Source organism: Erinaceus europaeus, chromosome 17 (assembly GCF_950295315.1).
Source record: "Erinaceus europaeus chromosome 17, mEriEur2.1, whole genome shotgun sequence".
Lineage (NCBI taxonomy): Eukaryota > Metazoa > Chordata > Mammalia > Eulipotyphla > Erinaceidae > Erinaceus > Erinaceus europaeus.
Window position 1 is genome coordinate 3126322 of NC_080178.1, and position 22289 is coordinate 3148610.

Genomic DNA, 22289 nt, shown 5'->3' on the forward strand with positions numbered 1-22289 from the left:
CCCAGCCCCCCAGCCTCCTCAGACCTTCCCCCACATCTGACAGCAACACACGACACCGGGGCTACCAGAAAGGCAAACTGGACTTTATTATAAAGTTGGCTACAAAGTCACCGCAGCACCACGAGGTGGCCGCCTGGGAGGGCCCAGGCAGCCTGGCGCCCCGGTGAGCCCCGCACCAGGTACACGCTCTCGTGCAAGCACACGTGTGACAGCGGCAGTTCTGCCTTCCTCCATCGGAAAGGAATGTAGCATCTCTTCGCACCCCCCACCCCAGGCGCGGGGTGCAAAAGTCACAAGAAGGGCCGCTATGCGGGCGGTAGAGTCCATCGGGATTGAAATCCCGTTACTGGTGTGTAGAGAATTCTACGTGGGTGTCAAGAGCCCCTCAGGGCACAGGCTGGCCTGGGGGGGGGTGCTGCTTCCCCCCCCACCGAGGCCCGGGAGGGGACTTGGTCTCCCAGGAGTGGAGAACTGGTCCAAGCCCATGGGGCAGCATGGGGGAAGGGGGAGAGACTCCCCCATTCTCCGCCGGGAGCCCCATTCAAGGAAACTCACTACGAGTGAATACAAATTGAAATGGAAACTGGGATCGCTCGAAGTCTCTAGATTTTAAAAAGTAGCTCCCCTCCCTTGCCCTCCCACCTCCCCCCCCCAAATCCTGCAGGGCCTAGGGAATCAGCTCTATCCCCCTGTGGCCCCCAGAATCCCCCCAACTGCCTTGGGGGGGTGGAGAGCGGCTCCACGTCTTGATGACAATATGCCATACTTGACGACGTTAAGTCACAGACTTATTCAAAACGTTGGTTCCCCTCCACTTCCATCTGCAGAGAGGAGAGAGAGAGAGACACAGAGAGAGAGGAGAAGGTCAGTAAGGACTCACAGGAACAAGGGTGCAGGGGTTGAGGGTTGATTTCTGTTGGCAGCTAATATGTGCCTCAAATACTTTGACTGATTGGTGACCAGAGAGGGCAGTGATAGAACAGATGGAGTTCTAGCCTTGTGAAGGATAAAGCTATGAACACAGGTGTGTTTAGGGCTGGGGCTGGGGACAGAGTCTCACTCTCCTTCTTCCCCAAGCACCTAGCAACTCGTTCCTTCTAGGGAACAAAAATCCTGAGATTGAAACCTAATCTCTCTTCCATCCTTTTGTGGTGTGGCCTTAGGTAACTTTCACTCCCAGGCCTTGTCTTATCTATTTGGTGGGAGGCGATAGCTGGCCCAAGTCCCTCAGAGAGTTCAGAGGCACAAACCATTACCCAAGGACTCTCATCACCCTCCCCCCCAGACTTCCCTGTCTAGAACTTCCATGTAAGTATTTTTTTTCATTAGTTCTTATTCTCACTGCTGCTGTGGGAAGTGGGGGATTTCATCCCACTGATAAAACTGAGGAGTGAGGGCACTGTGCCCCATCATCTCATGGGAAGGACAGGGACCAGAGCTCTCGGCCAGCTGTGCTGCACTCACCTTCATGGAAGCTGTCTTGAACTTGGCTCTGGAGTTGATGCAACTCATCAGTAAACCCATCGTAGGGGAATGCTGAGACACCTGTCTCAAAGGCGGTTTCATATGTAGCCAAGTCCTCCAGGAAGCTGTGGTCTTCTGGGGACAGGTTGTTACAAGGCGATGGGGTCCCTCCAGGGACCGCTGCCTCTGGATCCCCGGCACCCCACTCCCCATTGGGGTCTGGAGTCGAGAGATCCATGAAGATGTCTTCCACAGGCATCTCTTCCAGGAAGAGGCTATCAGGATCGGCCAGAAAATCCAGCTCCTGGCCTTTCCAGGGTTTCAGGTCCAGACTGAGCACAGGGGGGCCAGTCCCTGACAGGGACAGGTTGGAGTTGAGGGGCTCCAGCCCCCCAAGTGGTTCCAGCCCTCCTGTGCCAGCTTCGGCTGAGAAGGGTCTGTCCATGCCCTGTGCCAACTGGCTGATCTGCTGGATGAGACGGTCTATCTCACTCTGCTCCTTCTCAGAGTAGTGGAAGAAGCTCTGCTTTACCGGAGAGGCCTCAGGGGTCAGCAGGCCTTCAGGCACAAGGGGGACATCCACAGAGAGGGGACCCCGGAGCTGAGCGAGGGCCAGAAGTGTGCAGTCCCCATTACCAGGGCTGCTAGGACTTGGGGGCAACTTCTCATAGAGAAAACTGCATCCCTCCTGGGCGAAGTAAGTCTTGGTGGGACTTGGGCTCAGTTGCTCTGGGAAAGTTTGGCTGGTGCTGCTCAGGTGTGCTTGGAAGGCGGTACCGGGAGGAGTCAGCTGCTCCTGGGTGGGGCTGCCCAGAGGCTCTGGGAAAGTGGCAGTGCTGGGAAGCAGCTGGTCCGGGAAGGTGGATGTACAGGGAGTCAGCTGGCCTTCATAGCTTCTGGCTGTGGTTTCAGTGAGCTGGCCCTGTAGTGGGCTGATCAGTGGATCTGGGAAGGTCGCACTGCTGGGTGTCAGCTGGTCAGAGAAAGTCATGGTGCTTGGTGTCAGCTGCTCCCGGAGTGAGCTGGATAGAGTGGGCAGGTGGGTCTGGAAGGGCTCGTGGAGGCTAAAGAGGAAAGCACAGCCTCCCAGCTGCTGGGGTGTGTAGGGTGGGGTGCACACCAGCTCCTTGCTTACGTCTGCTTGAAGAGAAGGCTCAGCACCAGGCGGGAAGGCCAGGTAGCCAAAGCCCAGCTCTTTTGAGGATCTGGGAAGTTCTTCTGATGCTGACACAGCCCCCAGTTCAGGAGTGGTGGGGAGAGTGGTGCTTCTGGGAGCCCCCAGGGCTGGGGTGAAGAGTGGGTTCGGGCCAGAGCACTGATCCTGGGAGAGGACGTTCTCGGAGAATGAAGGCAGGACGGCCGAGGCGCCCAGCATATAGGCTGCTTGGGTGTTCTCAGAGCTCAGCTGCTGGCGGAGGCTCCAAGCTTCCGTGTCACTGCAGGGTGGAAGCCACAGCTGGTAAGGGCTGGTGTCCATTCCCAGGCCAGTCTGCTGCCTGCCTCTCCCCTGCCCACACATGGGCCCATGTGTGGGCTCCCCACACATGGGCCTCTGCCTTGTAGCTCACCTGATAGGGTAGTTATTGGCAGTGATTGGACCATCTGGACCTTCTGAATACAACAGGCAATAAACCCAGGCCCATCCTCCAGACTTGGCTTGCAGTCTCACCACCATCTCTGCCTGAATATCTCCACTCTCAGCCACTGAAGGATGAAGAAGAGATGCTGGGTTAATACATCATTGGGTTATACCACCCAAGCCCCAGCCCTGACTAGATCTCCACTGAACTGGGGTATCCTTGATATCCTCTCTTCTGACTACCCTGACCTGTGCCCTTTAGCTTCCCACCATGACCTCACCACAGGGAGGGCCCCCCCCCCGACCCAGTTCTAACTCTAGGAACACCCTGATGCTCCACACTCTCTAGCATCCCATCTCTGGGAGTTTCTTATCATAGTCTTGACCACAGCCCTTCCTGGTCATGCCTCCGTGCCCCTTCCCGGCTCCCTATCTTGTCAGTGGCCTCTCTGGACACTCACACAGACGGTAGTGTTGAGCAGAAGCGTGGCCCAGGTCCTCGGGGTGCAGCAGTCCATACCATGACTTACAGAGCAGTTCATTGCGCTCAAAACCCAGGTAGATTAGGACACTGAGAAGGTGGAAAGGGGGAAGTCAGCTTCCTGGTTTTCCTGACCCATGCCCCGGCATCTCTCTCCCTCCCACATCCTCAGCCCCATTTGGTCCCATCCTCCTTGCCCCTGACTCCACAATCTAGGGTCCCCTCATCTCTAGTCTTCCCACCACCACCACCCCCAGGGGTCTGGAACTTAGGGCTTACCTCTCGGAAATGTCCAGCAGGGCAAGGTCCTTAGCATGCCGGCTCTGGAACATGGCCAGGAAGAGTGAGGCAGGGCCGGGGCCAGGGCCAGGGCCGGGGCCAGGGCGGGGTCTTGGCTCCAGTGGGGCACAGAAAGCTGTAAACACGGGGTTTCCTGCCCAGTAGGCTCCGGGTGGGTGAGCATGGAACCGTCCTCGAATGAGCACCAGTTTGTTGCCTGCACTCTGACGCCGGAGGGACTTGGAAGTGTTGAAGCGACAACGGAAAAGGCGATCTGGGTGAGTAAAGAGAAAGGCTGTTGAGGGGCTGAGAGGCAAGGCAGATGAGAAGGATCTCGGCAGAGGAGGGAAGAGAGAAGGGAGTTCTCACCAGAGTCCAGAGCAGAGTGCAGGGACAGCTGCTGGCGCACAGTCAGGTGGTCAGCCGGGTCGATGATGTCGTAGATACTGTCACCCTGGGCAACCAGGTCCACCTGACAGAAAGGAGTAAGGTGACTGTTAGTGAGGGCAGCAAGAGATAGTCCTGGCACCGCACCATGTATGTAGCCCCTTCTCCGCAGAGACTCTCACATTCCCACAGGTGGGAATCTCATCTTGACTGAGAGGACCCTGAGCACTCACCATGGAGTGTCCCAGATGTTCGCTCACACTCTCGGACAGGTACAGCAGCTTCCCCTCAGCTGTGAACACCAGCAAGAAGCCAGGCAGTGCTGCCACGATGTCTTCAAGCTCCTGGGCTGAGAGCAGCCCTGTGGGGTCCCCCAGAGGAGTGCCTGCAGAGTGTGGAGACGCGGTGAGATTAGCATAAGAACCGAGAGACGGAGAAGGGAACATCATCAAAATGCAGAGGGATTCCTCATGCACCTGCTGCTGAGCACACCTGTTGACCCCACTGCCCGTAACTCTTGTCTGGGAAACCTGTAGCTGAATCTCCCCAGCCAGAGATACTCTTGGATTTCTAGGTCTGGGTCCCAGCTTCCAGGATCCTAGATTTCAGAACCACGGACAGCGCTCGGCGCCACCGGGATTTCAGCACCACGGACAGGCTGTGTCAAAGCCCCGCTCTCCGCGGTCAGCACCACGGACAGCGCTTGAACAAGGCACAAGAGTCCTTCCAGCATCTCTACCAGCGGCCCGTGCTTCTCCAGGCTGGCGCCGCTGCTTCCCTGCAACTCCCCGGGCTTCCCCCTCTCCGGGTGCCAGGAGCCTTTCTGCACTGGCTCTGCCCTTCTCTAAGCCTGGCATCAGGGACTCTGTGCTAGCCAGCTCTCCCACCCTCATCCCAACTTGGGTAAGGTCTGAGCAGTGCTCAGGAGAACGAGCCAGTCCTAGATCCCTCCTTGTTCGTCCTCAGCTCGCCTGCATGCTGCCCCAGACATGTGGCAGCCCCGGCCAGCTCCCTCGGCTCCACCGCGAGTCCCTGGCAGCCGAATCCGCTCACCTGCGGCGAAGAAGACGCCTTTGCGAGTGTAGATGCAGGCAAGGCTCATGATGTGCAGGTAGGAGAGCCGGACCTTGTCCGCTTCGGCCAGAGGCAGCAGGTCCTTGAGGTTCCGGATCTCCGCGTTGATCTGGTCCCGGCGAGCCTTGGAGGCGCCCTTGGTGGAGCGGTACATGGCAAGCAGCCGCCGAGCTCCGGCGCGGCGCCCGGAGCACCTGCGTTCTGTCCCGCCGCGCCGGTGGCTTCCTCTCGCTCGCTTCTCCGTCTCTGGCTCCGGCTCTCACTTTCTCCTCTCCCGGGCTCCGCTCTGCTGTGCTGCCCCCCTCGCCTGCCTGCTGCCGCCTTATATAGCTCCTGCCAGGCGTGGGGGGCTCGCTTAGAGAAAAGGGGGGCGGGCAAGAGGGAGGCTGGGCTAAGCAAACTGCAGAGCGAGCTGCTGGCTGGGGAGGGGGGCGCTCCTCCTCCCTCCCAGGCTTCCAACGTCATCTCGTGACGTAGAGTGAGAGCGGGAGGGGGGCTGGAGGGAGGGAGGGAGGGAGGGAGAGGAGAGCAGAAGGCTGCAGAGGGGGCCCAGGCTGGCGGTGCTGCAGGCAGGCAGATCAGGCGCTGTGTTAGGAGACCTGGAGGGTGGTGAGGGTCCCAGGTGTCAGGGGGCTGAAGCTGAAGCTGGAGCCAGGGTCTGTCTGAAGCCCATGGCAGGCAATCTGCGGAGGACAGGGGTGATGGCATATTTTTCTTGGGAGATTAAAACCACAAAGAGGAGTAGGGACACACACACACACGTGCCAGAGTTCACGTTCACGTAGGAGGGAGAAGGACCTTTCTTGGCCCCTGGGGACAGCTCACAGCTGGGGTTTCTCTCTGGGGAGTGACGCCTGGTCTGGGATTCCCTGAGTCACTTTCAAAAAACACATCTCCCCTCCCACCCTTTGCAAACCAGGATCTTGGCAATCAGGCCAGAGGAGGGATAACATGTGAGGACCCCCAAGAGGGGGGATGCCATAAAATGGGGATCCTGAGGGGCACACATGAGTGGGTCAGGTCTGTCTTCTCCACAGCCTCAATCAAAGTAGGGAACAACAACATCACCACTGTGGTCTGCAGTGGTTCATTTCCCTGTGAACTGATTAACCTCCGCTAGGATGGGGGAAACTGAGACAGGCCCCCAGGGTAGGATGGGGACCCGAGTCTGACCTGGGAATCCCCCCCAACTCCCCACCCCGTTCGGGTCCCCCTTGAGCGCAAGCACCCAAAGCAAGCGCCGCCAGCCAGCCCCCGGTCTCCCCTGGCTGGGGGCGGGGGCGGGGCCGGGGGAATCCCAGCTCCATATTAGGACAGGAATCCTCCGGCTCTGCAGCGCGGGCGGGGCCAGGCTGCCTCCGCAGCACTCCAGGGCTCCCCCCTGCATGCGCCGGGAAGAAGGGTGAACAGAGCAGCAGCTGGGGGCTGGGCTGGACCTTCCACGACCCCTGCTCCGACCCAGGACCCCTGAACTCCCTCAGCCTGCCCTCCACGCCCCCCTCCAGCCCTTTCCCCATTTGCTGTGCTGGGACTCTGCTGCCTTGGCATAGCCAGCCCCTCCCAGACCCCAGCTGCCTGCTTTGTTTCACCACCTGCTGGAGGGTCTGTTTCAGCCTTGCAGCCCCCTACCCCCACCTCAATTCCCATATGATTTCTCCCCTTCTCTGTCAGTGTGGTCTCATGTCATATTGCCTTTAGCCCTAGCTTCCTCCTTATTTTCTCTGACTCTGTCTCTCTTCTGCAGAGGTCAAGGGTGCATTTCCTTCCCCCAAGATCCCATAAAAGACGAAGTATGCAGGCCAGGGGGGCACTTTAATCTAAATTTTCATTAGGGAAGGGGACTGGAAATGAGGTCACTTAGAAACTGGGGGAGAGAGAGTAGCCTGATTTTAAAAAGTCATATAAGAAGGGAGGAGAAAAACCTTGTAACCAAAAAGGAAGACCAAATGTCAAGGGATTCCTCATCCTTGGTTTGGCACAACCAAGATGGCAGGAAGAGAGTGTCTGTCTGTCTGTTACTATCCCTGGTCCTATTAACCTGACTGACAGATAAATAGTTCCTTCAGAAAGTCCATCTCTGCTCCACTTTCATCGCTACCTGATCCTAGGGTACCCACTGACCCTTCCTGGGGTACCCCCTTTGTGAATGAACAGCCGGGGTAGAGCTTCTGTTCTCTTCACCCACTGAGATGTTGGTCCTGGCTGGGAGGTGATGAGAGGGACCAGCCAGCCTCCAGCAAGTTGAATAGACCTGCAGCAAAACAAGGGCGCTGGTGCTGTCCGTGGTGCTGAAACAGGCACCAATAGGCCCAGGTAAGCCTGGGACATCAACTTAAGAGTTTGAGTCCACAGAGGACTCATAGTAGGGCTCCACTGGACTGTCCCCATCTCTGCTAGGGATGAATGAATATGGGAGGGGGTTTCAGAGGGTCAAGATTTCTGAGCTCTAGAAGGGAGTTGAGCATGAGTGGAGAACTGAACTCAAGGGAAGAGCCCTTGGATTTTTCCAGGAGAGTGGACAGACTGGAAGGAATGCGTTCTGGAAGGACATAGAAGGGGATGAGGGAGGGAGGGCAAGGCTCACCCTAATTTTCCCACTCTCATTCAAGTTGAGAAGCTCTGTGTGCCCCAATGGTTCCTCTCCCTAGGCCAGCTCCCACTCCCCTTGCCTCCCACCTCCAGGCAACTATTTTTAACTGTGTAGAACCAAAAATAGGTTGGCAGCAGCTTCAGGCCGTGGGAGAGGAGCTATTTATATCACCAGTGATGGTTCCAAAATAGCAAGCAGGAGGAAGGGGGCGGCTGGCACGCCAGAGAGCTCCTGGCTGCTGCTAAAAATACTGACAGTGTGAGTCATCCTGGCCTGGCTGAGTCAACCCACTCTCCACCCCCCACCCCATCCCCCAGTGGCAGCAGAAGCAGCGGCAGAAACAGCAGCAAAACAGGCAAAAGATTGGAAGCTGAGTTGGGGGAGGAATCTAAACCCAGTGACTATGAGAATCTGGGGAGGAAGTGAATTGGGAGAGGGGCTTTGGGGGGGTATGTAGCAGGAGTGTGTTGGGGGGGGAGAACCATGGGACCATAGAAACTGGCTGAGTCTGCAGCACCCCCGCTCTGCACTCCTGCTGAGGGCTGCTCAGGCAATTGAATAGAGAGAGCTGGACTCTGAGGGCTGAGTGTCTATGTGTGTGTGGCCCCTTGACTGCACCTGCATGTGTACAACCCTGTCTCTGCCGACATGTCTCTATCCTTATGCATCTGTGCATTTATTTGTTTGTGCCTGCTTGAGGGCCTGGCTTTATTATTTTTTTAAGTCTATGCCTTGCTTTGCTGTATGTAGTTCCAAGTCTGTGCCTGTGTGCATTTTGCATTTTTCTCCATGCCCCTCTGTGCGTACTACACATCCATACTGGAGTCCCTGCCTTTCTCTCAATATCTGATGGTGTGTGGGGGCTCAGAGGTACCTCCAGCCTCGGTGCACTGTCTGTTGTTCCCTCTGATGTGTCTTGTTGGACTCTTGTGCTCTCTATTCCCTCCTTGCCTCTCTTCACCTAGCACTGTCTCTCCCTTGCAACCCCTGGCCCCTACCATTAGTGGAGGGCTTTCAGCGGCATGCAATGCCCATCAAGAAGAAGGAAGAAGACGGTCCCATATGACTTCTCTTTTCCCTTACAAATCCTCCTGAATCCCCCCTGGCCTGCAGGAGTAAGTAGTTCTCCATCGCTCCATATTTGGGGAGCTGAGGAAAGAGAACGGCTTTCTTTAGTTCAAAAAAAGAAAGAAAAAAAAACCAGCTCTGATGTGGGCACAGGCATGCGCAGGGCATACACACACACACACAACTGAGAGACAGAATGAGAGAGAAAAAAATATCAAGGCCCTTCTTTACTGAGACAAGCTCTTGCATCTGTTGCCATGGCAACCCGCCCACTCCTTCCCTGAAAAATCACCAAGAAGGGGTGATGGCATTGAGGAGGGATTGGCTGATTTCTTTATTATTTTTTTTTTCCCGAAAAAGGACTTTTTATAGCAAAAAAACAAGCCAGTGAGATCCCTTGTCCCTGTCTTGCATAGCCTTATTGGGGACCTAGAGGGACATTACCCCTGAACTTCTATGGGGTAAGAGGAGATGCATATTTTCCAGAGATTACTTTTTTGGGGGAGATGAACTCCATGGAGGTAAACCATGGAGTCAGCTTCTCTGGAGCAACATGGAGACTCCTGGTTGAGGCTACTTTTCTGGAGAAATGGAGCAAGGCTCTTGACAGAGGGAAGTCAGGGTGAGTCCTGTCTTGCCCTGGACAAAGGAATAAGAGGAAAGAAAGGAAGGAGAGAGAGTGAGTCGGAGGATATCACTTGATGGACATTCAGAGTAGATGGCAGGAGGGCACAGGAGACAAGCTCCCAGTGGTGGTCAGTCTAGACAGGTCAACAAGGCGGCCCAAGAAGGAGCCCCCCACACAATGGTGGCATCATGAGTCACCAGCAGATATATAGCTGTGGCTACTTGACTTGTATCCCAGGGAAATGGGGCTGCTGGTGAGTGACCTGGGGAGCACTGAGACCCATCTGTCCTAACTGAGGTCCCAGCCCGAGTCTCGAGACTTCCTCCCGACTGGCCACCAGCCATGGCAGCCGCACTGTTGTCTCGAGTGTGGTGCAGACTCTTGCCAAATGATAGGTGGTGGAGAGGAAGGTGTCCCTCGTTTCCTCCTATGCTTGGCTAGCTCCAGAAATGGGGTCACTTAGGACTGAGGTTAGAAAGCCAGATCAAGAGTCAGACTAAGAGAGAAAGAGAGAGAGAGAGAGAGAGAGAGCTCATTTCCTTCTACGGGGCCTTAATGGACCCAAGGGCATGGCCTGGAGGGCTGGGGTAGATGGACCTGAATGGAATAGAGGGAGGAAGTCTGGTTACAGAGGTGGCTCAGGCAGGTTGAACATTTGCTTTGTAAGCCCGTGACCTCAGGTTTGGTCTCCACCACTACACATGATCAGAGATGTCCCCTGGTCTCTTACAAAATTAGTCAAACTGTAAAAAAGAGGCAAAGTCTCGACTTTCTCCTACATTTTTAGGCCTATTCTCATGACAATTCTGACATCTTCGTGCTTATTGAAACAGTCACTGAGTGTGGCTAGGGTGCAAAGATCTGGGTTCAGGCCCCCACTTCCCACCTGCAGGGGGGAAGCTTCATGAGAAGTGTAGCAGTGCTGTAGGTGTGTCTTTCTACCCCTCCTCCCCCTTCCCTCTCAGTTTCTCTCAGTTTCTACTCAGAAGAGAGATAGAGACAGAGACAGAGAAAAAGAAAGAAGCGGAGAGGCCGAGGCAGACCTATTCATGGTCAGTCACACAGGAGGCTGTGGACACAGCTGGGCCCTAAGCTTAGTTCCTGCCCACCCCCCACAACCCAGGCTTCTGCTCCTGCCCCATGCAGGTAGTCAGGTGTCTGCAAGCTCTGAACTGTAGGCCCAGTCCAGCCCACTGAGTGTTTTTGTAAATAAAGTTTTATTGGCTCATGACCACCTCTATTCTTTTATGTATCACGGATGACTATTTTCACCCTCCCACTGCAGAGCTGAGCAGCGGCAACAGAAACCATAAGGCCTGAAACATTGAAGATATTTACTAGCTGACCTTTTCTAAAAATTTTTTTTTATATTTATTTATTTTCCCTGGTTGCCCCTTGTTTTTTATTGTTGCAATAGTTATTATTGTTGTTGTTATTGATGCCGTTGTTGTTGGATAGGACAGAGAGAAATGGAGAGAGGAGGGGAAGACAGAGAGGGGGAGAGAAAGACAGACACCTGCAGACCTGCTTCACCGCCTGTGAAGCGACTCCCCTGCAGGTGGGGAGCCAGGGGCTTGAACCAGAATCCTTTTATCGGTCCTTGTGCTTCACGCCATGTGCACTTAACCCATTGTGCTACCTCCCAACTCCCACTAGCTGACCTTTTACACAAATAGGTTTGCTCCTTGTTAGAGGATGAACTGACACTGGGATAAGCCATTGGCCTCTCACTCATACAGAGGTCTCTGGGTTCAGAGAATATCAAGCTATTATTTTTTTATCAACTCTTTTAAACTATTTATTTATGTGGTCCGGGAGATGGCACAGTGGATGAAGCACTGGCCTCTTAAACATGAGGTCCTGAGTTCAGTCCCCGGCAGCACATGTGCTGGAGTGATGTCTGGTTCTTTCTCTCCTCCTCTCTTTCTCATTAATAAGTAAATAAAATAAAAACTAAATAAAATATGTTAAAAATAATAAAATAAAATAAAATATTTATTTAAAAGAACCAGAACATCATTCTAGCACATGCCATTTTGGGGGACTGAACTCAAGACCTCACACTCGAGGGTCCAACACTTTATCTACTGTGCCACCTCCAGGAATGCTCTATGCAGTGCTTAAAGATTCCTTCCTTTTGGGGCTGGGTGGTGGCGAACCTGGTTGAGCGCACATGTCGTGATGCACAAGGACCTGGGTTCAAGCCTCCAGTCCCCATCTGCAGGGGGAAAGCTTTTCAAGTGGTGAAGCAGTGTTGCAGGTGTTTGTGTCTCTCCCATCTCTACCACCCCCTTCCCTCTCAATTTCTGTATCCAATAAATAAATAAAGATATTAAAATATATAAAAGATTCATTCCTTTTTAATTTTTATGTTATTGTTTATTAATAAGAGAGAGAGAGAGAGAAAGATCACTCAAGATGATGGGACTCGAACTCAGGACCCCAGGCTTGGGAGTCTAACACTTTACCCATTGGACCACCTCCCAGACTTCTAAAGAGTAAATATCTACTCTTATTTATTTCATATGAAAGAGAAAGCTTCACATGTGGAAGGAAGAGAGAAGCCAGAGCACTGTTCTGGTAGTCAAACCGGGAGCCTTAGGCATGCCAGTCCCACACTCTATTCATTGAGCCTTCTCACTTAAAAATATCTATTTCTTTTTTTTTTTACTATCTTTATTTATTGAATATGGACAGTCAGAAATCAAAAGGGACATGGGATGATAGAGAGGGAGAAAGATGGGGAGACACCTGCAACAATGCCTCACCACTCGCAAAGCTTTCCCCCCTGCAGGTGGGGACCAGGGGCTCGAACCCGGATCCTTGCACATTGTAGCATGTGCACTCAACCAGGTGTGCCAACACTCGGCCCCCTTATTTTTATTTTAAAAATGTATTTATTTAGGATAAAGACAGAGAGAAATTGAGAGGGGAGGGGAGATAGGGAGAGAGATAGGGGGACACTTGCAGCTCTGCTTCACTCAGAAAGCTTCCCCCAACAAGTGTGGGCAGGGGCCTGAACCTGGATCCTTGTCATAGTCATAAAGGGATGTTGGATTTTGTCAAAGGCTTTCTCAGCATCTACTGATATGACCATGTGGGTTTTGGTCTTGCTTTTATTGATGTGGTGGGTCACATTGATTGATTTACGTATATTAAACCAACCTTGCATCCCTGGGATAAGCCCCACTTGGTCATGATGAACAATCTTTTTAATATACTGCTGTATCTGGTTGGCTAGAATTTTGTTCAATATTTTCGCATCTATGTTCATCAGAGATATTGGTCTGTAGTTTTCTTTTTTGGTTGTGTCCCTGTCTGCTTTTGGTATCAGAGTGATGTTGGCTTCATAGAAGCTGGAAGAGAGTATTCCTGTGTCTTCAATCTTCTGGAAGACTTTTAAAAGTAGAGTTATTAACTTTTCCTTGAAGGTTTTGTAGAAATCATTTGTAAAACCATCTGGTCCAGGACTTTTATTCTTGGGAAGGTTTTTGATAACTGTTGCAATGTCGTTAGCTGTGATGGGCCTGTTTATGTTATCCACTTCCTCTGATCTTTGTCCACTGCAACACGTTCACTCACCGGGGGCACCACCACTTGCCCCAGTTTGTTTACTTCTCTCTTTTTTATGAGGGAGGGAGAGAGAGAGAGAGAGAGGGAGAGGGAGAGGGAGAGGGAGAGGGAGAGGGAGAGGGAGAGGGAGAGGGAGCGGGAGCGGGAGAGGGAGAGGGAGAGGGAGAGGGAGAGAGAGAGAGAGAGAGATCCCATAGCACTGCTTGCTTCTGGCATATGCAGTGCCGCGGATGAAACCTGGAGTTTCAAGCACCCAGGCCTTATGCTCTACTGCGGGGTCACCTCACATCCCTTTACTCTCCTGAATGCCACAAGCAGTCATGCCCTGAGTACTGAGGGGAGGAGAGGCTGGGAAGGACAATGGGCTACATTCCCAACTCACTTCCAGTCCCTTATAGCTATGTAAAGGTAACACCCCATGCCCTGCTGCCATGCCAACAGAGGTGGAGTCAATACCAGGCATCCAGGTTCCAGCCCCAGTCTTAGGCCCACACTTCAGGGGTGGGGGGGTGTCTCCAACTGATTCAGATACTGTGCGGCTGGTGATGGGGGGAATGACAGCCTAGCGGAGTCTGGACCTCCTGGAGCCTCCAGTCAAATCCAAGAGAAAGAAGAAGCTCTATTCACCTTCTCAGAGAGGTTTAGTAACTTGCCCAGGGTCACACAGCTAACAGGAGAAGAATCTAGAATTCAAGCCTTATCGGTTCCTGATTTTTGGTCCCTTCAATATTATTGATTTTATTTTTATTAGATTGTTCTCTTGAATGTGTGGGTCTGAAACCATTTAAAAGACTTCTAGCAGCGCACCCCTCCTGGCATTGCTTGGGGCTGGGGCTCCTGGTCTGTTCCTGAGAGCTGCCGCCCTGAGGAAGAGCCCTGCTGGCGGAGGCTGTCTGGTCTGCAGCCTGTTTTCTTCCTCCTAAGGCCTTTTCATCCTGTGATCACTCCCCCAACGCCACTCGCACAGGGAAGCATTGAGAACATTTCATCTATTTATGGTTATGAAATCAACAAATCTCGTGTGAAGAGGGGAGAAGCTGGCACCCACGCGTTGAGCTGGGTAAGTGGGCTGAGCAGAGAAGGTGAGGGACATGGTGGGGGGCACCCATGCAGCCCAGGTGGGAGAGAGCCTGCAGGCAGGGATGAGACAGGAGGGCTGAAATGACCATCCCTGTTCCAGGGAGGGACTGAATACCCCCCCCCTCCTGTCACCATTCACTCGTTTCTATGTCAGACGTTCTCCTGTGGAGTCCACCCCACCACCCTTGCCTGCTGGGGAGCCCCTCCTTGCCTTGTGGCCTTGTGGTCAGTTGGGTCCAGGACTCTGTTCAGGGATCCCCTGGTCCCTGTGAATCCTCATCTGCATGGTCACTATCCCTCCCTTTCCTCTCTGTCCCCCACACCCTGCAACACAGCCATCTGTGTCTCCATATTCCCAGTCCCCAACCTGGGAGTGGGGGGCAGAGCACACCTCAGGGCTGGGTTGGGGGGTTCCTTGCTATGCACTGCTGATGGAAAAGTGAGTTCAGGCACATCCAGGCTGATGGAGAAACAGAACTTGATCCAGACTTTTTTTTTTTTCCCCTCCAGGGTTATCTCTGGGGCTTGGTGCCTGGACTACAAATCCACTGCTCCTGGAAGCTATTTTTCCCATTTTGTTGCCCTTGTTGTTGTTGTTATTATTATTGTTGCCATTGCTGTCATTGTTGTTGGATAGGACAGAGAGAAATCAAGAGAGGAAGGGAAGACAGAGAGCGGGAGGGAAAGATAGACACCTGCAGACCTGCTTCACTGCTTGTGAAGTGACTCCCCTGCAGATGGGGAGCTGGGTGCTCGAACCGGGATCCTTACACCAGTCCTTGTGCTTTTGCATCATGTGCACTTAACCACTTAACCCGATGTGCTACCTCCCGGCCCCCAATCCAGACTTTTAAGTGGGGCAATTGTCCTGGAAAAGGCTGTGTGGTAGGACTGGAGAAGTGACCCAGCAACAGAGGACAGGACTTATAGGCCTGAGGCCCTGGGTTCTATCTATGCCAAAGATGAGAGGTGCCCTGCATATTCTCCCCATACAAACAGCAGCCTAAGAGACGGTGCAGTGGTCAAAGTGCTGGACTCTCAAACATAAGGTCCTAAGTTTGATCTCTGGCATTGCATATGCAAACCAGAGTAATGGTCTGGTTTTTTTTTTTCTCTTTATCACTGATAAATCTTTCTTCAGTATTTATTTTAATGAGAGATAGATAGATACCAGAGCCCTGCTCAGCTCTGGCGTATAGTGACAGGGGACTAAACTGGGCACCTCTGAGCCTCAAGCAGGAGTCTTTTGCAGATCCATTATACTGTCTCCTCTGCTGAAATTAATCTTAGAAAAACAAAATAAATAAGGACCAAGGGGATAACACAGCACTGGAGCACATCTCGGATCCTCCCCCCAGCTCCAGCACAGCAGATGCCAGCACAGCCCTGGGCTGCCCTCTCTTCATATCCTCCCCCTCCTCTCTCTCAGTCATTAGTAAATAAATAAATCACTGAAAATAAAATCAGTCTGGGGAATCAGCATAACAGTTATGCAAAAAGACTTTCAGGCCTGAGGCTTCAATGTTCCAGGTTCAATTCCCAGCACCACCATTAATCAGGGCTGAGCTATGTGTTCTGATTTAAAATAATATAATAATAGTGGTCTGGGAGGTGGTGCAATGGATAAAGCATCGAATCCTCAAGCATGAGGTCCCAAGTTCAGTCCCCTGCAGCACACGTACCAGAGTGATGTCTGGTTCTTCCTCTCTATCTCCTCTTATCTTTCTTGTTAATAAAAAATCTTGGGAGTTGGGCGGTGGCGCAGTGGGTTAAGCATACACGGCACAGAGCACAGGGGCCGGTGTAAGGATCCCTGTTTGAGCCCCTGGCTCCCCACCTGCAGGGTGTCGCTTCGCAGGAGGTGAAGCAGGTCTACAGGTGTCTGTCTTTCTCTCTCCCCTCTGTCTTCTCTCTCCAACAACAACAACAACAGCTATGACAACAATAACAATTACAACAAGCTCAACAACAAGGGCAACAAAATTGGAAAAATAGCCTTCAGGAGCAGTGGATTCATAGTGCAGGCACCTAGCCCAGCAATAACCCTGGAGGCAAAAATAAATAAATAAATAAATAATCTTTTGAAAAATAACATCATAATAATAAATATAAATTTGAAAAAAAAATTGGGAGGCTGAGGAGCTAGCATCATCTGTTAGAGTCCCCAGAGGCTGCGGGTTTAATCCCCAGCACCACTGTATGCTGAGCTGAATGGTGTTCTGCTTGTCTCCCCTCTCCTCCACCCTCACAGTAAATAAATACAGGTTTCAACCCCAAATATTAAAAGGCTGCAAAGCATCTGAAGAAAACCAAGCAGGAATGACTGAGGTTTGGGGAAGGTGTGTGGGGGGCTCCTGAGGAGGTGTGGTCGAGGCTGGTGGGTGGGTGGAGAGAGAGAGGAGCGTGGCTTAGTGAGTGGGAGACGCCACAGTGACAGGCAGGCAGAGAGGAGGCTGCTGCAGCCTGAGTCTGACTGAAGGTGAAGGTGAAGAGGGAACAGACACTGCGACGGATGCTGAGTCCCCAGTGGGACCGGGACCCCAAGGGAAGAGCCCTGCCTTGAGCTGAGGGCCTGGCAGGGGCAGCACCAGAGTACAAGGGGCTGTGTGGGCAGGAGGGACCCAGCCCAAGAGGCTGCAGTGGGCAGAGGGCAGGAGAGTGAGTCTGGGGCAAGAAGCCCACACTGCATACTTCCCATTTCGCCAAGTGCCTCAGCTTACCCATCAGTTATGGAGGGATTCAAGGAGAAGAATAGCAGCCACATCGGGAAGCTGGCTATGGAGAGGGGATGACAGATCTCCTAAAGCCTCTGGTCAAGGCCTGGTACAAAGGGGACACAGTCAACACGGGGCACTGGCAGGCTCGTCACTATTCCAGCCTTCTGAGGAGCAGAATTCTGAACACAGCACAGAGGAAACAGCAGGGAGGAATGGCCAGGCCCCCACTGCCTTTTCACAGCCTTGGCCCAGCTAAGAGCCCCAGATGGGCTGTACCAGGCTGGGGGGCCCAGGGCTCCAAAAAGAAGGACAGAGAGGCGGCAGGAGGCGTTTCAGTGGGCGGAGAGCAGGCTGGGCGAGAGTGAGGTCCCCCTCCAGTCTCAGCACCCCGCTCCCCAACAGCCAGGCCAGTGTGTGAGTGCTCTCTGACTGATTACATAAATGAATGCAATTTTAACTTATTTTTATCTTGTTACTAATATTTTATTATTTTAAATATATATTTATATTTATTTACTAATGAGAGGGATAGGAGAAGAGAGAAAGAACCAGACATCACTCAGGACCAAACTTTGGACCTCATGCTTAAGAATCCAACACTATCCACCGTGCCAACTCCCGGACCACGTGTTTTATTTATTTTCATGAGAGAGAGATATAGCTAGAGAGAGATACCAGAGCCCTGCTCAGTTCTAGCTGATGGTGGTGCTGGGGATTGAACCTGGGACCTCAGAGCCTCAGGCATGAGTGTCTTTATGAGTGTCTGTTTGCAGAATCATCATGCTAGTTCCCCAGCTTAAGAATACTTTTTTTGTTGTTTGTTTTGTTTTGTTTTGGCCTCCAGGGTTATTGCTGGGGCTCAGTGCCTGCACCACAAATCCACTGCTCCTGGAGGCTATTTTTTCCCCTTTTTTGTTGCCCTTTTTTTTTTTTTTATCATTGTGGTTAGTTTTTTCATTGTTGTTATTGATGCCGTTGGATAGGACAGAGAGAAATGGAGAGAGGAGGGGAAGACAGAGAGGGTGAGAGAAAGACAGACACCTGCAGACCTGCTTCACCGCCTGTGAAGCGACTTCCCTGCAGGTGGGGAGCCGGGGGCTCGAACCGGGATCCTTCCGCTGGTCCTTGCGCTTTGTGCCACCTGCACTTAACCTGCTGTGCTTAACCTGCTGTGCTACCGCCCAAGCCCCATTTTTTTTTTTAATAGAGAAGGACAGAGCTGATGGTGATGGAGCCTGGGAAGGCTGGGACACACCCAAGCCTTTCTGAAGCCCCAGCAGGTGGAGGCTGCGCCATGTGGCATGCTGACAATCATACAGCTTAGTAAGTCCAAGGTCAAGGCCACCCACCACTGCTCCTGCGCCCAGTGACCCAGCTCCTGCCACTTTTCTACAATCACTGTTCTAGTCCAGCTAAAGACTCTGTGGCCCCATTGATTCCCTTCACCCAAACCTCTCCTGGTCCCGGCCTAGGCAGCCTCTTCCTGCTGCCTGCAGCTACCCAAGTCACTCCGGAGTCTCAATGCAAGGTTTCGGGGGACCACCCCCAGCACACCCGGTAACAACCCTCAGGTGCAACCCCACCCGTGGGCTCTCTGATGCCCCGCTGAGGAGGGGAATCTACAAGGAATGGGGACTGGGCAGGAAAGGCAGCGATCAGGGTCACAGAAAAGCAGGAGGCCAGGGGCAGGAATGAAAAGAGGGGCTTGGTGGTCCAGGAGGTGGCGCAGCGGATAAAACATCGGACTCTCAAGCAGGAGGTCCTGAGTTCAACCCCTGGCAGCACATGTACCAGAGTGATGTCTGGCTCTTTCTCCTTCTATGTTTCTCAATAATAAATAAATAAAATATTCAAAGAAAAGAAAAGAGGTGTTTGATTCAGGTAAGAAGAACCCCCTCCACTCCTTCCCGGAGTAACAGGCAGAAGGATGCTTCTCCTTCCCGCAAGGCAAGACAGAGGTGGCAGTGATGGTTATGATCTGTTGTTGATAAACTTCTGGAACCCAGAGATGAGCCCTGGGCAGGTGAGGGGACACTAGAAATTTCAGGAGACAGAGCCATCTGAGTGATGGGGGGAGTGTGAAGCTGGAGTTGGGCTCGGAATGGAGGCAGAGGGTCTGATGGGGCAAGAGTCTCGGACAGAGGGTCAGGGGACATGGCTTCTAGCTGCAGCCTCACCACCAGCCTGCTGGGTTGTTTGCAAGTCCCTTCCTATCTTGGGCCTCTGGTCCCAGACTTGCAAACCATAAGTGGCAGTCACTTGGCCCAGAAAAAAGTTTTGGCCTCTGGGGCCATCTGGCCAGGTAAGGGGAACTGAACACCACAGCCCTGACATAAAGGCTCAGTGGTGACAAGCCTTTGCCTACCCCTTCACCCCCATACTCAGACTCGAGTGTGCCCCCAAACCTCCCAGAAGTCCAGCCCTGCAGCCCCGCCCCAGATGAACAGGGCATCTAACACTCAGGGCCTGGCCTGCATGACCAGCAGGGAAGAGCTGGCACACCTCCTGCCTGAGCGCCGAGCCCTGGGAGACTCACCGTTGGAGGGGTGTCATGGCTTCCTGGGGGTGTGAGGCTGGCCCCAGGCATCCTCCATGTGTGTGCACAGCCCTTGGCTTCAGTCTGCTGGAGGAAGGGTGTGTCCCCCGCAGGATCCAGCAGGCTCAGTCAGAGCTGGAATGGGGGGAGGTCCCATGCAGCCTGGGTCTGAGACCTGGCCTGGGTGGAGTGGCCGCTGTCAGTACAGCGAGCTGTGTCCCTCTCTGTGGCTGCCCAGGGCAGGAGGCAGCGCCTCAGACCGTGAACTGCCCTGCCGTGTGACCTTGGCCCATGGCGTCTCTCTGGGACTGCCTCAGTTTACTTTTCTGTGCACTGAAGGCTCGGCCCTGGCAATGAAGGGCCTTTGCAGGAATTACTCAAGGCTCCACGCGTGAGCCTCTCTCCTTCACAGACCTGGAGTGGGGCCCATGGTGCTACACTGGGTCCCTTCCACCTTGAGGAGGCCCCCCAGCCCCTGCCCCTGCCCACAGCTAGGGTCAGAGAAGTCTGGAGCCCACACGGCTCCTGGGGGGTGGGGTGGATCTTCACCTCCATCTTCAGCGAGCCCTGGTCCCTCACCCCCGGACGCTGCAGGGGGAGGAAGTCATGGCCAGGACCAGGTAGTGGTGTCAGAAGAGCTGGGTCCACGTGATTGGAGCCTGCCTCCCTGCTGAAGCCAAGGGCCCTTGGAGGCAGTCTGGAAAAGCTTTGGTTCCAGAACCTTCCACCAACCAGCTGGTCAGCTGTAGCAAACCTTCCATGGAAGTAGGTAGTAGGCCTGGTTGACTGGTCACAGAGTCTGGGGCTCCACAAGTGTCCAGAACGATCCTTGGTCCAGAAAGCCCTCTGGGTAGATATGGACAGCACTGGGGACAGTGGCCAGCCGACCCCCCTGGCTCTGGGTGACCTCCTCCTGCCAGGCCCTCTCAGATGCAGGGAGCAGGGTCTGGCCTGGGGCTCACAGGCCTCCAGGAACGTGCCACGTGGCCCTGGCCAGCGCACGTGCTTCTCTGGGCCTCAGTTTCCCTTTCGGGCTCGTGAGGAGGGTGGAGGAGCTTTCCTGCTTTGGTGGCTCCCCGACCCCAGGCCGAGCCCCGGCGTGGACCTCCGGAGCCCCGGGGTCTGAATCCTCACCTGCCGTTGACACTCTGCGGCCTTGTCCAGAGAGGGTTCCCCAAAGGCCTGGCTTCTCCAGCTTCCAAGGCTCCTAAGACAGTCTCCCCTGCTGGGGGAGGAGGTGGGGGCCAGGCAGGGGGTCGAGGGGCCCAGCCAGGACCTCCTTGCTATAGTCCTGCCCCGTCCCTGCAGTGGGTGGGGGACGCTAAGGTGCGGGGCACCCCTAGGCCGGGGCCACCGCGGCTGGCGGCTGGGGGCGGACCCGCCGCGGGCTCTGCGGAGCCTCCACTCCGCCGGTTGCCTTTAAAAGGCGCCAGCGCGCTCGGCGGCTGCAGGCTGCGGCTCTCTTCCAAAATAGGCAAGAGCCCGGGCGGCGGGCACCGCGCCGACGTCACCGGGGCCTCCCTCTCCCTCTCCCGCGCCCCCCCCCCCCGCGCCTGCATCACGTCTCCATGGCAACGGCGTGCGGGCTGCAGGCGCCCGGGCGCGCAGGCGAGGAGTGCCCCGCTCACCCACGCCCGCCTGTCTGAGCGTCTCCAGGGAACCCGGGTCTGCGCGGCCCGGGCATCTCCGACCTCTGGGTTCGGGGTCCCCGGTTCCCGGGGTTCCCCCTCGCCCCCATCTCTGGCAGCTCACTCCATTCCCCAAAGTCTGCGCGGAGCAGGCGGCAGGTGCGCGAGCGCCACCGCGTGGCCGATGCTGGCGCGGCGTCGGGAGGGCCAGGGCCGGGCTTCCCCTGGCTGTGTCGCCCTCTGGCGTTTGTAGGAGGGAAGGGCATGAAGGGGCTCCGTCTTCTCTGGCGGATCTTGCGGAGTGGGGGGTAGGTTTCCGTGGGCCCTCCGTCGTGTCCCGCCATGAGCTCTGCATCTCAGTCTCATGCCCACCAGAACATGTGTGATGATGCTTTATTATGACCATATTGTCTTTATTTTATTTATTGGATAGAACCAGAAATCAAGAGGGGAGGGGATGATGGGGGCAAGAGACAGAGACACCTGCAGCCCTGCTTCACTACTCGCAAAGCTTTTACCCCCCTCCCCGCGCAAGTGGGGATCGGAGGCTCGAACCCGGGTAACTTGCACACTGTAACACGTGCACTTAACAAGGTGTACCACCAGGCCCCATCACTACCCTTTTACAGGTAACTCAAGTTGTTTAACTTGAGTGAAGGCTCCAGTTGCCTAAGATCCCATAACTGTTAAGAGATTAACTGGCCACAGTGAAAGGTATCTTCCTCAACAGCCCACCGCAACGAGTTCGGCCACTGCTGTTACTTGTTAAAACACTGGTTCCATGTACTGCATGAGGACAGATAGATGAATAGATAGATAGATAGATATGGGTGGAAAGATCAGAACATCACTCTGCCATATACGGTTTCAGGAACTGATCTCAGGACCTCGTGCTTGCAAGTCCAAAGCTTTACCATTGAAGTCAGGGGAGACAGCATAATGATGGTGTAAAGGGACTCTCATGCCTGAGGCCCCAAAGTCCCTGGTTCAATCCCCTGCACTACCATAAGCCAGAGCTGAGCAGGGCTATGGTAATAATGATAATAACAAGGCTGCAGGTGTCTCTTTGTCTCTCTTTCTCTCTATCTCCCCCTCCCTTCTCAATTTCTGACTGTCTCTATCCAATAAAGATAATAAAATTTAAAAAATAAATATTAAAAGAGAGAGAGAGATAAATAGCTGTAGACCTGCTTCACTGCTTGTGA

The 22289-nt window shown here is 53.9% G+C and overlaps 1 protein-coding gene across 2 annotated transcripts; it reads right to left on the minus strand.

Moving 5' to 3' along the window:
• Window positions 1–62: 62 nt before the first annotated feature.
• NPAS4 (neuronal PAS domain protein 4) lies at window positions 63–20736 on the minus strand. 2 transcript variants are annotated; one of them, XM_007518632.2, is made up of 9 exons: window positions 19457–20736; window positions 5244–5947; window positions 4424–4575; window positions 4173–4275; window positions 3804–4077; window positions 3505–3614; window positions 3033–3168; window positions 1465–2900; window positions 63–821 (listed from the first exon to the last, which is right to left on the minus strand). In XM_007518632.2, exons 2-9 carry the CDS (start codon window positions 5416–5418, stop codon window positions 793–795), a joined length of 2415 nt encoding a protein of 804 aa, XP_007518694.1. In that variant the 5' UTR covers window positions 5419–5947; window positions 19457–20736; the 3' UTR covers window positions 63–792. The 2 variants fall into 2 exon arrangements, with proteins under 2 accessions (XP_007518694.1, XP_060031965.1); XM_060175982.1 differs by lacking the exons at window positions 3505–3614; window positions 4424–4575; window positions 5244–5947; window positions 19457–20736 and having other exon boundaries at window positions 4173–4266.
• Between the last annotated feature and the right edge of the window lie 1553 nt (window positions 20737–22289).